Raw genomic sequence first — 13305 nt, 5'->3', positions numbered from 1 at the left:
CGGTCGTGAACATTATGCCAAATCTATGCTCTTTCACTTGCGTAACTATGTGACACAGTTTAAAATCTGAGTTCTGCGGATGGGAAGTAGGTCAGATGATTAGCGGGGCCCTGCTCTACCGCATCCTTTAAACGGGAGCTCCTGGGAAGCTGGCTGAGCTCCGCAGAATCATGCGGCTTTCTAGAAAGTCTCCAAAGAAAGTGAACACCTAAATTAAAAAGGTAACTTGTACCTTAAACTCAGGCCCTTATGCTAGAGGCCTAACAAATGCTGAAACAAAGCAATACTGGACTTGGTTTTTTCTCAAGATTGGAGTCATTGTTCTCTCAAAGCTTATATAGTTTTAAAAACTTGGAGATCAGGAGGCGAGTACAGCTGTTCTGCGTGATGTTGTAATGCTTTCTTCAAGTTTCTTGGAGAAGGAATATGGTTGCTCATTAGTTTAGTTACTGCCAGGAGAAGGAGATGTTCTGTGCTGATCTCCAACACACTAATCGAGGCTACTTAAAACCTTAAAAATCTGAATTTCATGTCAGACAATAATGCAGTAACATGAAAATTTCACTTGCGAGTATACTTTCTGCAAGTATTCTTGCAGAAAGTAACTTCCTCCCTCCTCCCCCAAAGTGTTATTGCTGTAAAACTGAGTGTTGCACCGGGGAACTGTGAAGCTTCTCAGCATGCTGTGCAGGACACTGCTTCAGCCCGTGAATATGTTGGTATTGCAGAGATTTCAACCAATTCTGTGGTTCAGTTTTTTTTCAGTTTTTAAAGGAGGAGTATAAAACTATACTCTAAGAAGATAACAAAAATTGTGAGTAGTACCATTATCCGTTTCCGTTGTGCTTATTTATGAGGGATACTGCAACAGGCTCTCGTTTCCATGTGCATTTGGTTTGGCACAAGGAAAGAGTGGACCACGTGGTTGGGCTTGCACCGGTTTCCCCATGTCCTAAGAGGGTCAGAGTGACTGAAGAGCGCTCTGATGTGCCCTCTGATGTGCCCTCCCGCTGCTTCTGATGCACTTTCCTGTCATCTGGCCTATACAGTGTTTTATAGGCTATACTCGCAAAAACGTGCGGAAAAATCTTGTTCTCCCTTCTATGGCCAGAAGCCTACTACTGTCACGAACTGTCTGTTATCTTACTCAGGCGTGAGTATGTGCTCAGGTGTTGATTTATGTAGGTTTAGAATCAAGTACTTTTATAGGTCCTTCAGTGAAGGCAGCAATACACACATGAACTTCTTGACTCCCTTTATTTAATTTGTTCTCCTGCATGGAGTATAATTTTTGAAAGCTCGAGGTCGTTAAGTTGGTTTTTGTTTGGTAGTATGTTCTTGCCAGACTTCAACTTTTCATCTCCATGTGTCTGGTCAGCATTAATGTTTTTAAAAAAAAAAAAAAAACTTTTTAAACAGATGTTTATATTCTCAACTCTCATTGGCTTATGAAATAAAACAGCAAAAAAATGACATTCTTAAACCAGACCAGAGAGTTACAGTTTGAAAGCTGTGGGCAATTATCAAGCAAGGACTTGGAGTAGAACTGGTCAGAGCTGTGTTAACAGTAGCGTGAGCGGCAGCTCTCACTGCAGTGAAAACAAACCACAGAGTCAAAACTGGCATATTAGAAGCTCCAACTGAGGGAGCAAGAACTGAGTCGTATGTATCAGTGTGTCTTATATTCTGTGCCAAAAGGAGAGTTATATTCCCAGTGCATCCTTTGTGTCTGGTGTGTGAATAAACAGGGGATTTTAGCCTTTGGGTCTTTGAACCTCCTAGCATCTTGCAGGAATGCTCAATTCACGCAGTATAAGAGAATGAGCATAGGACAGTTGTGCTTTTAAAATGAGTGCAAACCCTAGCAGGATCTAGCTCTCAGGGCTGAATTTAAGGTCTTATAGCTGTTGGATGACACGTGTAAATCGGAGGTGGAGGTTACCAACTTCATTGTCTTTGTCAGTTTTCCTGCCGTATAATACCAGTGCTAAATCAGTATCTGTGCTGGAAGAAGTCTCTTGTCTGCCTTTAAAGCTGGGTGGAAAGGGAGGGGAGGGGAGGAAAAAAGGCAAATTTTATTTGACACTGAGCGCTACCAAATTCATTCTGAAGCCAAGTGGCTGCTATCCTGTTCCCTGTGACTACTACAAAGAAGACTTTGAGATGGGGAGATGTGATTAGCTCTCATGGGACGCACTTAGTGATGGTACATGGTAACTTTTTTTTTTTTAAACTCCCAGGTAGCGTACAAATTTGTTGTCTGTTGACGTAATGCTTTTATTTCTCATTTCAGCTATGAAGCCGTACACTCCAGCTTTCATTCTCCTGTGGAGTGCTGTTGGGATAGCGAGGGCTGCCAAAATCGTTGTTGTGCCGCCAATTATGTTTGAAAGCCATCTTTATATTTTCAAGACTCTGGCCTCAGCCTTGCATGACCACGGTCACCAGACAGTGTTTCTTCTCTCTGAGGGCAGAGAAATTCCTCCATCTAATCACTATAGACTTCAGCGTTACCCAGGGATCTTTAACAGCAGCACCTCGGATGATTTTCTCCAGTCCAAAATGAGGAGTATTTTCTCTGGGAGACTGACAGCCCTGGAACTGTTTGATATCCTGGAACACTATTCCAAGAACTGTGACATGATTGTGGGCAACCAAAACCTCATGCGTGTCCTGAAACAGGAAAAATTTGACCTGCTCCTGGTAGATCCTAATGAGATGTGTGGATTTGTTATAGCTCACCTTTTAGGGGTTAAATACGCTGTCTTTTCGACTGGCCTTTGGTATCCAGCAGAAGTAGGTGCTCCAGCTCCCCTGTCTTATGTTCCAGAATTTAACTCGCTGCTCACAGATCACATGAACCTGTTTGAGAGGATTAAAAATACTGTTGTTTATCTTATTTCAAGATTTGGAGTCAATTTTTTGGTTCTGCCAAAATATGAAAGGATAATGCAGAAACACAAGGTTCTGCCAGAACGGTCCATGTATGACTTGGTTCATGGATCCAGCCTGTGGATGCTCTGTACTGATGTAGCACTAGAGTTTCCAAGACCCACGCTACCAAATGTTGTTTATGTGGGAGGAATCCTAACCAAACCGGCCAGCCCTCTGCCAGAAGTAAGGTTTGCTGAGCTTTACAGTAACTTCTACAATATGTGGGTCACTCTGTGTGAGGAGTGGTGGTTTTTAAGCAGTGAATTTCAAATGGGATCGAGTGTCTTGACGTTTTAAAACTTCTTCTGTTGTTGCTTAGTGTGCTTAGTACACTTGAAGTAACTGGAAGCGTACTTTTACGGTTAGGGGAGACACTTATTAGGCACAGACTCATCAAACTGAGTCTCTTGTGGTTACAGTAGATATTCTTGTTTTGAGTTTAGTGTTTAATGATACAGCAGAAAAAAATGGCAGTGCTTGCTGTCTTGAAACTTACAGCTGTAATTTCTAACTAAGCCCATTAATAGGTTATGCTACCTGTAATTTCATGATATTAGTGTTTTTATGGAGCGTTTGCTTTCCTTGGTTACATAGGTAAAAATGTCTTTAAAATGAAGCATGAAGAAGCTGTGTCAAGGTGAACAAACGGAGAAGATGGGAATTGACATAAATGGCGCCAGGGCTTTAGTTGGATATAAATTTTTAGTGCCTTCAAATACAGTAAAACTGAACTTCAGACAGAAATAGTGATAGTGGCTGGGCTGAGTCCGGAAATCCTGACTGCAAAGACCTCTGGTTTAATAATTAAATTTTATTACTTCAGTGCAACATGTGCTTTTGAAACCTGGTGTCCGAGAATGCCTCTGTTCAGCAGTACAATGATGAGTGACAGGCAGAACAAAATTTCACAGAAAATAACGTTACTTATGCTTTTATGTGTGTGTATATATACGAATATATACGAATAGATCTTGAATCAGGAATGATTAATGATAGGCTCTTACCTATCTAGCAGTCAGCCAGAAGATAGATCAGTAGAGCTCAACGATTTGCTTCTGCTTTTTGCATAAAACCTGCTGGACCTGCTTTTCATCTGTTTTTCCCTCAGAGTTGATCTTGGAAAACTGTATTTTTCCTTTAGACTGGCAGTAGTGTTTTGACCTAGCACTATCTTTTTCCACTAACTTGGAAAGCACCCAACAATTCAGTACTTTGGGCTGCATGATTTAGAGTGCTGTGCCAAATTCCCTTATCTCTTTTTTGTCCTTCCCCCCCTCCCCCCCCCCAAATGTTCAACACATTCAGGCTGAATGAAAAAGCAGGCACTTGCATAGTGTGCTGAGCAAATTAGTTTTACGTGTGATAACATGCTACTGCTTGGTATGTCACCCCAGAAACTGGGAAGCAGCTGAACTTCTTCTGGCCTCAGCACAAATAAGGACATGTACCTGGGTAACCTGACTTGCACAGGAAGGTGAATTCCCTAACAGGAGTTTGGGAGTAATCTGGCTACTGGAGAGTCCTCCATGGAACTTTTTTCTTTTTCTTTCTTTTTTTTTTTTATTTTCTTCCAAGGTCTCTGTGCTCCTTTAGGATAATTTTAAGCCCCCTTTTGGGGCAGCATGACAGTACAATAAGAGATGTGGGTAATGACAGAAGAAGACAAATGGCTTCTTTTAGTGATTATTCTTCAGAGAACTAGTCCAGAAAAAGAAAGTTATATTTTACATGATTTTCACTAATGGTTTCCAGTTATAAATAGCCTGTTGTTTGAATTAGATTACCATTAACAGTTTTTCCTCTAACAGGTTTTCCCCTTGTGTAGATTAATGTATTTGTGTTTAGAAAGTCCCTTAACTAATAGGGACACACAGATAGTCTGAGAAAGCAGACTCAAGTCCTGTGCTATTTAAACAAAGTTCACCTCCATCTTCTCCAGGAAGACCTTACTGACTGGATTGAGTTTGAACTGCTCATTTTCCAAACTGTTGTTCTCGTATTTTGTAAGGCAAAAAATACATCCTTGTTGCATGATAAGTTTGAGTGCTACGTCAACGTTTTCTTTTTGATTTCTGTAGGTTCTCTTCAGGGTAAAAAATTAACTGTCCCCAAAAGAAACAGATATTTTCTTTGCTATAAAATGAGGTGGAAGAAAATGAAAGGAGCAGTATTCTTTCCATGTTTTGCTATAGGGAGTTTTTTGGAGCCTTTGAGATTGTATTTGTGTGTACTTTCAAAATTTACTTGTGCACCATGAGTACTAACCTGCTGTGAAATCCTAGGATGTGAGAAGATGGAATTGTAAGTAAAATATTTTATGTAACCAGGCTCAGTTACACAGTGACCTTGAAACAGATTTATAGAGAGAGTACATGCTGGCAAAGACTTATGTGAAAAAAAGCCGATATTGTTTGCAAACTGGGACTTTGTGTGAGCTGAGACTTTACTTACCTTCTCTTCTGTTTTATTGGGCGCAGTTCATTCTTGTGATGTTCTGAGCGCAAGATTTGAATGAATACAAAAGAGACCAAGTGGGAGGGTTCATCTTTTAGCATAGAACCTACCTATTTCTAAATGGTTAAGCATAATTGCGCTCCTGTGGTACGTACTACAGGTAAATACTGAGTAATCAGTTTCCTGTTACTGAACAGTTGGATAAAATTCAGAACTGTAGCTCTGCTCTGTGGCAGATTAAAATTGGGTGGCTGGTGCTGTTACTGTTTTCAGCTGTCCCTAAGGCAGGAGCCTTCACTAAATTAGTTTCTGCAACTTTTAGGCTAGCGTGTGAAAGCAAACCAGAGGTGGCATTGGTTCGCGTTTGTGTGCTGGGCTGAAAAATAGGATGTTTCAGGAACTGTCTCATCAGTGAAACAGGTGTTCCTGCCCGGAGATGAAGGCCCTCACCAGGAAAGAGGGGCATGTGGCTGCGGATAGCTTCAGGTGTCAAATTTAATCTACCACCACAAGCCGTTCAGATCTCTTTTCTCAAAAACTGCTTATATGCAGGCCTAGTCCATTTCTTTTTTTCTGGTAGGGAAGTTTCAGGAAAAAAATCTTTTTTGTCCAGTCCGAAGCGTTCACTGAACACACAATGCTGAAATGAAGCTGATGCAAAACCACAGCAGGTTCTCGAGACCACAAACTCCATAACCCTGCAGCAAGAAAAATGAGGAGAGTGAGCCTTTCCTGGGAGCATAAACTCAAAGCGTGAGCTGCCCCATGGATCACGACTTGCTTCTCCCCTTAGGCTGGGAAAAGCTGGGATTTCGCCCTGGCTCCATCACGGGACGGGCGCTGTCCTGCAGTCGGCAGCACCCTGTGCAGCTTAGTGGAGAAGCTGTTGCCTGTCCTGCTCTCTGCTGCTGACCACAGTGAACCTCTGGGAAACGGTCGCTTTCCTGGAACGGTTCCTGTTTTGTGGAGGGAGAGTTTCTTATTTTGGGGCAGGGCGGAGGAGTTATGGTTCTGTTTGGACCTAACGAAAGTTTATAAAAACCAATCAGAAAGCCCTAGTGTTCAGCTAATAAGCAACCTTAAAGCCCCCAGTCATCTGCGCTTAACTGCGTGCTGCCTTGGCTTATACTTTCAGTGCATGTAAACTAGATTTCTTTTGCAGGAAGTTAAACTGGAAGCTTATAGACGTAAGACCACCGTTTGGCCTTTGGGATGGCTTTAAGTGACATGCTTAGCAGGGATGTTCAGCGTGGGCGAACAGACTAGATCTGGTCCAAAGGAAAACCTCTGGAGTGCGTATAGTGCAGGTGTAGGGCCGTGTATGTTCCTCCTACACTAGTGTAGGTAGATGTAGCCTGTAATCCCTGTGGGAACAGCGTGCTGCCGTGCATCTTGCATGTAACACATGAAGGAAATTGAACTCACCAGAGCATATTTTCATCGCAATCTAGAGTTCAGCAGATTGCCCTGGCACGTCAGGCTATTAACTCATGTAGTGGGCATGATTTTTAGCTTGTGCTGAACTCCAGGGCAATTATGGCTGCAGTAGACAGCACCCAGCTGCGGTAGGCAACCTGCAAAGGCACCTTTGAATTGTAACGTATCCAGCCACTGCTGAAAGCATCAGACTGCTCCCTGATCCTCCTTTTCGCTTTCCTGCGAGGGATGTACCCTGCGGTAGGTCTGCGCTTGGCGCAGTGTCCCTTGGCGCAGCCGCAGTGCTCTGCGTGTCGGGGAGCAGGAGCCAAGGCTCGGCAAGGAGAGCAGCAGGGCTTTTGGAGGTCGTCGTGTCTGGCACTGCCCGCAGTGCCAGGGAGCCCGTTCCCGCTCCGCACAAGGTGCGTTGGCGCCTCAGCCAAGGCAGCAGAGCTTTAGTCTTCCCTTTTCCAGCAAAGCGTTTTGTCAGTAGGTAGCTGAAACTCCTAATGCTAACAAATGTCCTCTCCTGTGTTCTTCTAATCTTTGCTGCAGATCCGTTCATTTTTCGCACACTGATAAAGCTGAATGTAACCTGTGTGTTCTAGTCCACTATTATGGGGTGGCTAATCATCACTGAGCAAAGTCCAGTGTATGTAAGATGCACCCTAGAGTTAGAAGTTGTCTTTTGTGGTAGATAGTGTGCTATTTTCAGCGATTAAAATACCTGAATTTAGAAGGCAATTCTTTCTTAAGTACTGTTCTTTAAATGGCAGTGTCAATAGATCACCCAGAGAAATGGTTTTTCAAGACCAATTACTCACTTGGTAGCAGGTTTCTGGCCTTTGGAGCTTGGTTTCCCCAGCTGAGGTGGTGGTCCCTGGGCTGTAGGGCTGAAAACCGAACGATCGAGGAGGTCAAGCTGGGGCTGATTACCAGTATCATCACTGGGACCTCTAATTTAGAGTAGTGTACGCTCAACAAGGAGAGAGTTAACGGGGCTGCATCTGTTACCTGTGAGTAAATAAGAACTTTACTCGTATGGGACAGAGTCCAGGGTTTATACTGATAACTCCAGAACTAGTGTATTTTGAAAACAAATAAGATAGAGATATTGTACTAGGAGGGATTTTTTTTTTAGCATTAATATATTTTTTAAATGCATTGAGGACAGCATGAGTAGAAGGAGCCTTAAAAGGTCAAAAGCTAAAGAAAGACCAAATACCAAGTCTTTAAGGTCATCACTGACTTAAACTGTTAAGTATATGGTATTACCTGATAGTCTTTTCCAGATAACCAATGATAACAGCAGCTGACAAAGGGGCTGCTCTGCCTCTTTATTATTCTTGTCTACATCCCCTTCCCTTTAGAGGGGTCCTATGAAGTTGAATGAGACTGACTTTCAAAGTAATACATCTTTTAAGAAACAACGGGGAAACCTGCTCTGTGGCATTTATATCTTGTGAATAGATTGATATGTTAGTTAGGCATTAATCAGTATGATAAGATATGTCCTTGAATAAGTGTAGAAACGTAGGCTTGCGGATTGGTGTTCTAAGCACCAGCGTCCGGAAGTACCCAGTCTGTAGTGGGAGAGGGGCAAAGGGCACCAAGAGCAATCAGGGAACTTAGCTACGAGAAAGGGAACTAATCAGTATTTCACAAAGACTTTAGATCAAATAATTGATTATGTACCTGCATTTAAACATAGATTGGATCCTGCAGTTTGGAGACAGTAGTACTTGAGATAAGCTTTGCTAATATTAAAAAAAAAATCACTGAAACTAAAATGCTTTGCTAATATTAAAAAAAAAAATCACTGAAACTAAAATGCTTGTGAGTCAAGCATTTCTTTTCGTGTATCTGCACAGATTAGAGCAGCTGTGAAGTTTTCTGTCTTCAGAGTTCTTGCTGTATATGCTGATCCTGAGGAGCTTGTTTTGGATTGAATGCTGTTTTTCCTTGCTATGAAAAGAGGAACAAATGACTTTTTTTTAACCCTTCTACCTGAGTAAAAGAACTAAACTTACATTATGAAGGAGGATATCCATGTTTCAGAAGTAAAAGTAATCCTTTCAGCTGTAGTTGACATCAGATAGTAGTTGTAATAACTTATTGCCTGTTTCCTGTTGTTCTCTATCAAGTCTTGTCATTCGGTCGAACCAGATCTACATACCAAATTGGTGGCTTTGAAATATCGTCAGTGAGAAGTGTTAATTTCTGAGGCTTGCCGACAGTTGCCTGTTGTTTAGTAGACCGGTGTTAACTGATGTTGCTACTTATCTTTAAAATAAGGTGGAAGAATAAGGAGACACTTTATTTATTTCTTAAATCAGATAGGCTGCTTCATTCAAATTTAAGGGCATTTCCTGTATGCCCTTGAAGACTGTAGCAATAGATTTTTGCATGCTGCACAGCACCATAATCTTGGTTCTTCAACACTGGAGGGAATAGTTCTTAGAGCTACTCTTGACAGTAAATTTCTGGTGATATGAAGCAATTCTAGAGCTGCTTTAAAATGCATGCGATTTTGTCTACTGGGGAAGTGAGAAGTCTTTGAAGGATTAGGAGAGAGATTATGGGATCCTGCATAAATTCTGTGCTCTATTGTATAGTCCTGTATTTTGGCCTTGAAATGTGTTTTCACGTAACTTCCTCACCACCGACTACTGATGCTCTACTACACAAGTGAGTACTGTCTGAGCTCTTCAAATACCTACAGCTGTAAAAACGATCACCTTTTCCCTGTCATAATCTTCAGTCTCGGATGTTCTAGTATTGCCAAATGGATGGAGCGTGTCTGTTTTGGCTATGCTGCGGCATTTTAAATTCGGGAAGATACCTGACTCGGCATCTACCCATATAGTGCAAGATATGGGGAAAAGGACGGCCAAAGGCCGTTTCATATCTCTAGCGAAACTTTGTCAGGGAGGCAGGTCCTCCTAGTACGTATGCCTAACCTAAGCTGGCGTTCAGCGCTCTGAGGAAGAAATGCCGGTTCTCTTCAGAAAGTTAGGAACAGGAGTATCAACTCCTAATCTTTAGCGATCTTGTGCTGTCCATCAAAAAACAAGTTTACTTGATTCACAGATAGTAGTGTAGGGTCATTATTTCTTCAGCACCAATGATTGTATGTATTGTGAATAGAAAAATGCCAGGCTTAAACCTTCAGTGTTGCATGGGTCAAATTCCTCAGTCAGATTGACAGAAGTTGTTTTCCTATTTTTCTGTATTTAAAAAGATCAAGCAGGCTGGCATAAGCTACCGTTGTAAACGGATTGCCTGGTTTAAAACAGTCTAATTCATCGCTTTCATGTTGAAACATGCAAGTCACAAAAACTATTCACATCGGTAGTATATTATGCTTTATCTGTGAGTGTCACTTGCAGGCTTTTTAAGATGGAGCTATATGTAGGACAAATAATCAGCTAGTTTTATTTCCGTAGTCTACTGCTTTAGCATATTACAGGAGAATTTCTAACGTAACATATAGAAACAAAAGATGAGATCTTATTTCCAAACGTGTATGTTTTTTTGTAGTATCTGGAACTTGCTTGAGTTTGGATGGCATGTTCCTATTGTTTGGGGCATGTTCATATTGTTTGGGGTGTATTTTGAACTGACATTTAAGAGCGGAAAGCCCAACTACCAATGTTATTGTTAGAAAAAGAATCTTTGTAATTAAGCCAACTTTTCTTTTTGTCAGATGCCCTAGCTACTTAAAAAAGGTTATTTAAGTAAAGTAGGTAACCTGTGTGTTCAGATGATAATGTGTTTAGGTGTTTATCACGTTCAGAGCTTCAGAGGACATCCGTCGCTGACAGTAGCGAAGCATCTGAATTTGCAGGAGGGTCATCCAGAAGAGATCAATGACTCCTGAGAAGGGACAGGAGAGAAGGACGAGGGAGAGACGGGACTCTGTCGGGAGTAGTTTTATTACTGAATTTAGAAGCTTAAATAGTACATAACATTTTTCAGTGATGTGGTTTCAAGCACCTTTTATCTGATCTTTTAAAGAGTTCTGGGAAAATTAGTAATATATTTTCAGCTTCTTTGCTTTTTTTAACGAGTAATAAATGCATCCATCTTCCAAATAACGTCATTCTCGTTAAAACCTTACCTTCAAGGAAATCATAGTTTAGGGGAGCCAGTTAGTATTTGGTTAAAACTTGGCATACAGCAATTTTTTAGTGCCCAGGTTCAGCTGATTTGCTTTGCCAATGTCTTGAAATAGTTAAGTCTTTTTGTTTTCTAGCCAGTCTAAGCAATCCTGACAGTGAATTTATGAACCTCCCTTCTCCAGGGAGGTGTGAACCAGAGCAATAAATAATTTTCTTTGAGGAGACTATCCAAATTGTTACCTTGCTTAACCAGTAGCACGATAAGCAGTCCCTAACTTCTGAGGAGGGCAAAACAGTGATTTGTACGTTACCCATATTACGGTTACCAACTTAGGGACTGATCCACTACTGATGAATCCTAATTTTGTCTTAGATCACAGCAGCATTTTGAACAGAAATTGTTGTTAGTGATTTTTTTCCTCGTATTTTTTGTTTTGTTTTTTGCTCCTGAGTGGAACTAACGTAGAACGCAGCATGGAGGTAGCGTGGTTAAGATTTTTTTTTTTTTCCTGTGATACACCTTCATAACTGAATATTAACTTTTCCGTGCTGTTTTGCTGCCAACTGATGCCGCTCAGTTGTCGTCCTGAATTTTCTCCGGGTACGTGCAGGCTGCGTAGTGCTGGGGGGAGCTGTCTGTGCCAGGATCGGATACTCTGGCTCTGAAAGTGGGAGCAGGACATCTGAGGGTGACGGCGGCTGCCCTGATTTGAGGTCCCGGTAAGGCCGGTATTCTCTGCATGGGCCTTGTGTGCCTAACAGCACGCTTAGAGCGATGGAGGCCCCTCAGGAGCGTTTCTGAGCACAGCTCTGGCCACCCCAACCAACTGGAGGAGGAGTGGGGAAGACTAGGGAGGGCTTATCAAAGGGTGCGAGACCTTGCTGCTTGCACGTAGACTCAGAAGTCAGGTGGTTGTATGCTCATCAAAGACGGGGCGATGACTGCCCCTTAAATACAAGGGAGAAAGGAGGAGGTAAACCCCAAAGGGAGAGAGAAGCTGCTTAACCTGGGGAAAGATATTGGAAGAACAAGAAAGGGAGAGGAACATCCTATTATTAAGTTAAAGCTGCAGGTTAGAATTAGATCTCACTGCACCCACAGAGTACAGGGGTCACACAGCCACAACGCGAGACAAAACGCCCTACCTAAGTTCGCGTGTAACGTGGGTTATGGAAGGGTTATATGACGGTATCTGCAACTTTAAAATTCAGCTTCTTTCCGCTTCTGTTCTTCTTGCTGTGGTTGCTGGGATTTAATTTGACCCCATGTTCTGTAGGTGGAATAAGTAAAGACAGTTCTCCATACTTAAAAGATTTTTTTTTTTTAACTATTAGTTGTACAGGTTTTCTGCTAGGTAGGCAGCTGTATAGTAGAGGACCGGCAAAGCTTCAGTTTGCATTTACATTTAAAAATCCCAAACCTTTCTGTGTATGCTTACAAGTTATCTGACATGGCTTCCTGCTTAGGGTTGGTGGGCTTTTTGTTCGTTTTTTGTTTTTGTTTTATTTTTTTTTCTTAAGAGAATATTTCCTCTGTTGTAACGCCAACCAGATCTCTTAAACGAATGCTGGATTTGAGGATACCTGTGTTGCACCTGGTACTGTACGAATATGCAGTCATTTTAATAAGCTCTTTTGAAGGGCGAGCCTTAAATTTTCAAGTCCCTTCGAGTCATTTGAAAAGCCAGCTTGCTCTCCTGGTGTGCTTGCCAAAGGTCCAATTAGTACTGGATTTTTAACGCAGAGCGCTGCATCGGGGAAGTACTTGCGCAGCAGTTCTCTAGTTGACCTCTAGCTTTAGAGTAGAAGGTGCGCTTGGAGGCTTCGCTGGATATCTCTGTAGTTCTAGGGACAGCTGAGGTACAGGAGACGAGGCAAAGCCTTGTGGTCCTGTATTTCTTAACCGATGTTGTGAGTCTGAATTTTAGTCCTCTCTCCAGTTAGATGGAATTTAAAAACTTGTTTCAGTATTGGATGTTAAGTGGGGAAAGGTGGTAAAGGTCGACGACAGCAAAAATTAAACGTTCTAGATGTTAAAAATTAATTTATGCTTTAAAAACACTTCTCCAATACGTTTTTGATGAGGCAAATGTATATGCCAGAAAATTAATTGTTGAGAAACATAGTGGGGAAACGCTGAATCTGTTTTTCAGTGAAGCTGAACTGTGCCTGATATTTTTAAAGCAGCACTTTATCAACAATAGCATTGTTAGGTGAAATATGACAATAGTGCACTTAATACTGTTTGGAGACCTATTTGAAAATAATTTTATCAAATCTTACGTTTTGCTTTTTCACAGCTGTGAGTGCTAGCATAACTTAGACGGCTTCAGCCAGAAAGAAAACGGAAGAGTTTAGTCTGATGCTATAAACTGAATAT

General features: G+C 41.7%; 1 protein-coding gene across 2 annotated transcripts in view; it reads left to right on the top strand.

Annotated features, from left to right (window-relative positions):
• Positions 1–13305, top strand: part of UGT8 (UDP glycosyltransferase 8) — a 46718-nt gene that overhangs the window by 15554 nt on the left and 17859 nt on the right. For both annotated transcript variants that reach the window (XM_068941769.1, XM_068941770.1), the window contains exon 2: positions 2294–3117. In XM_068941769.1, the coding sequence (XP_068797870.1) occupies positions 2294–3117 (824 nt within the window). The remainder of the gene's footprint in view (positions 1–2293; positions 3118–13305) is intronic.

This window comes from Struthio camelus, chromosome 4, assembly GCF_040807025.1.
Source record: "Struthio camelus isolate bStrCam1 chromosome 4, bStrCam1.hap1, whole genome shotgun sequence".
Lineage (NCBI taxonomy): Eukaryota > Metazoa > Chordata > Aves > Struthioniformes > Struthionidae > Struthio > Struthio camelus.
Note: the sequence above shows the minus strand (reverse complement) of the source record. Positions and strands in the feature narration are given on the sequence as shown.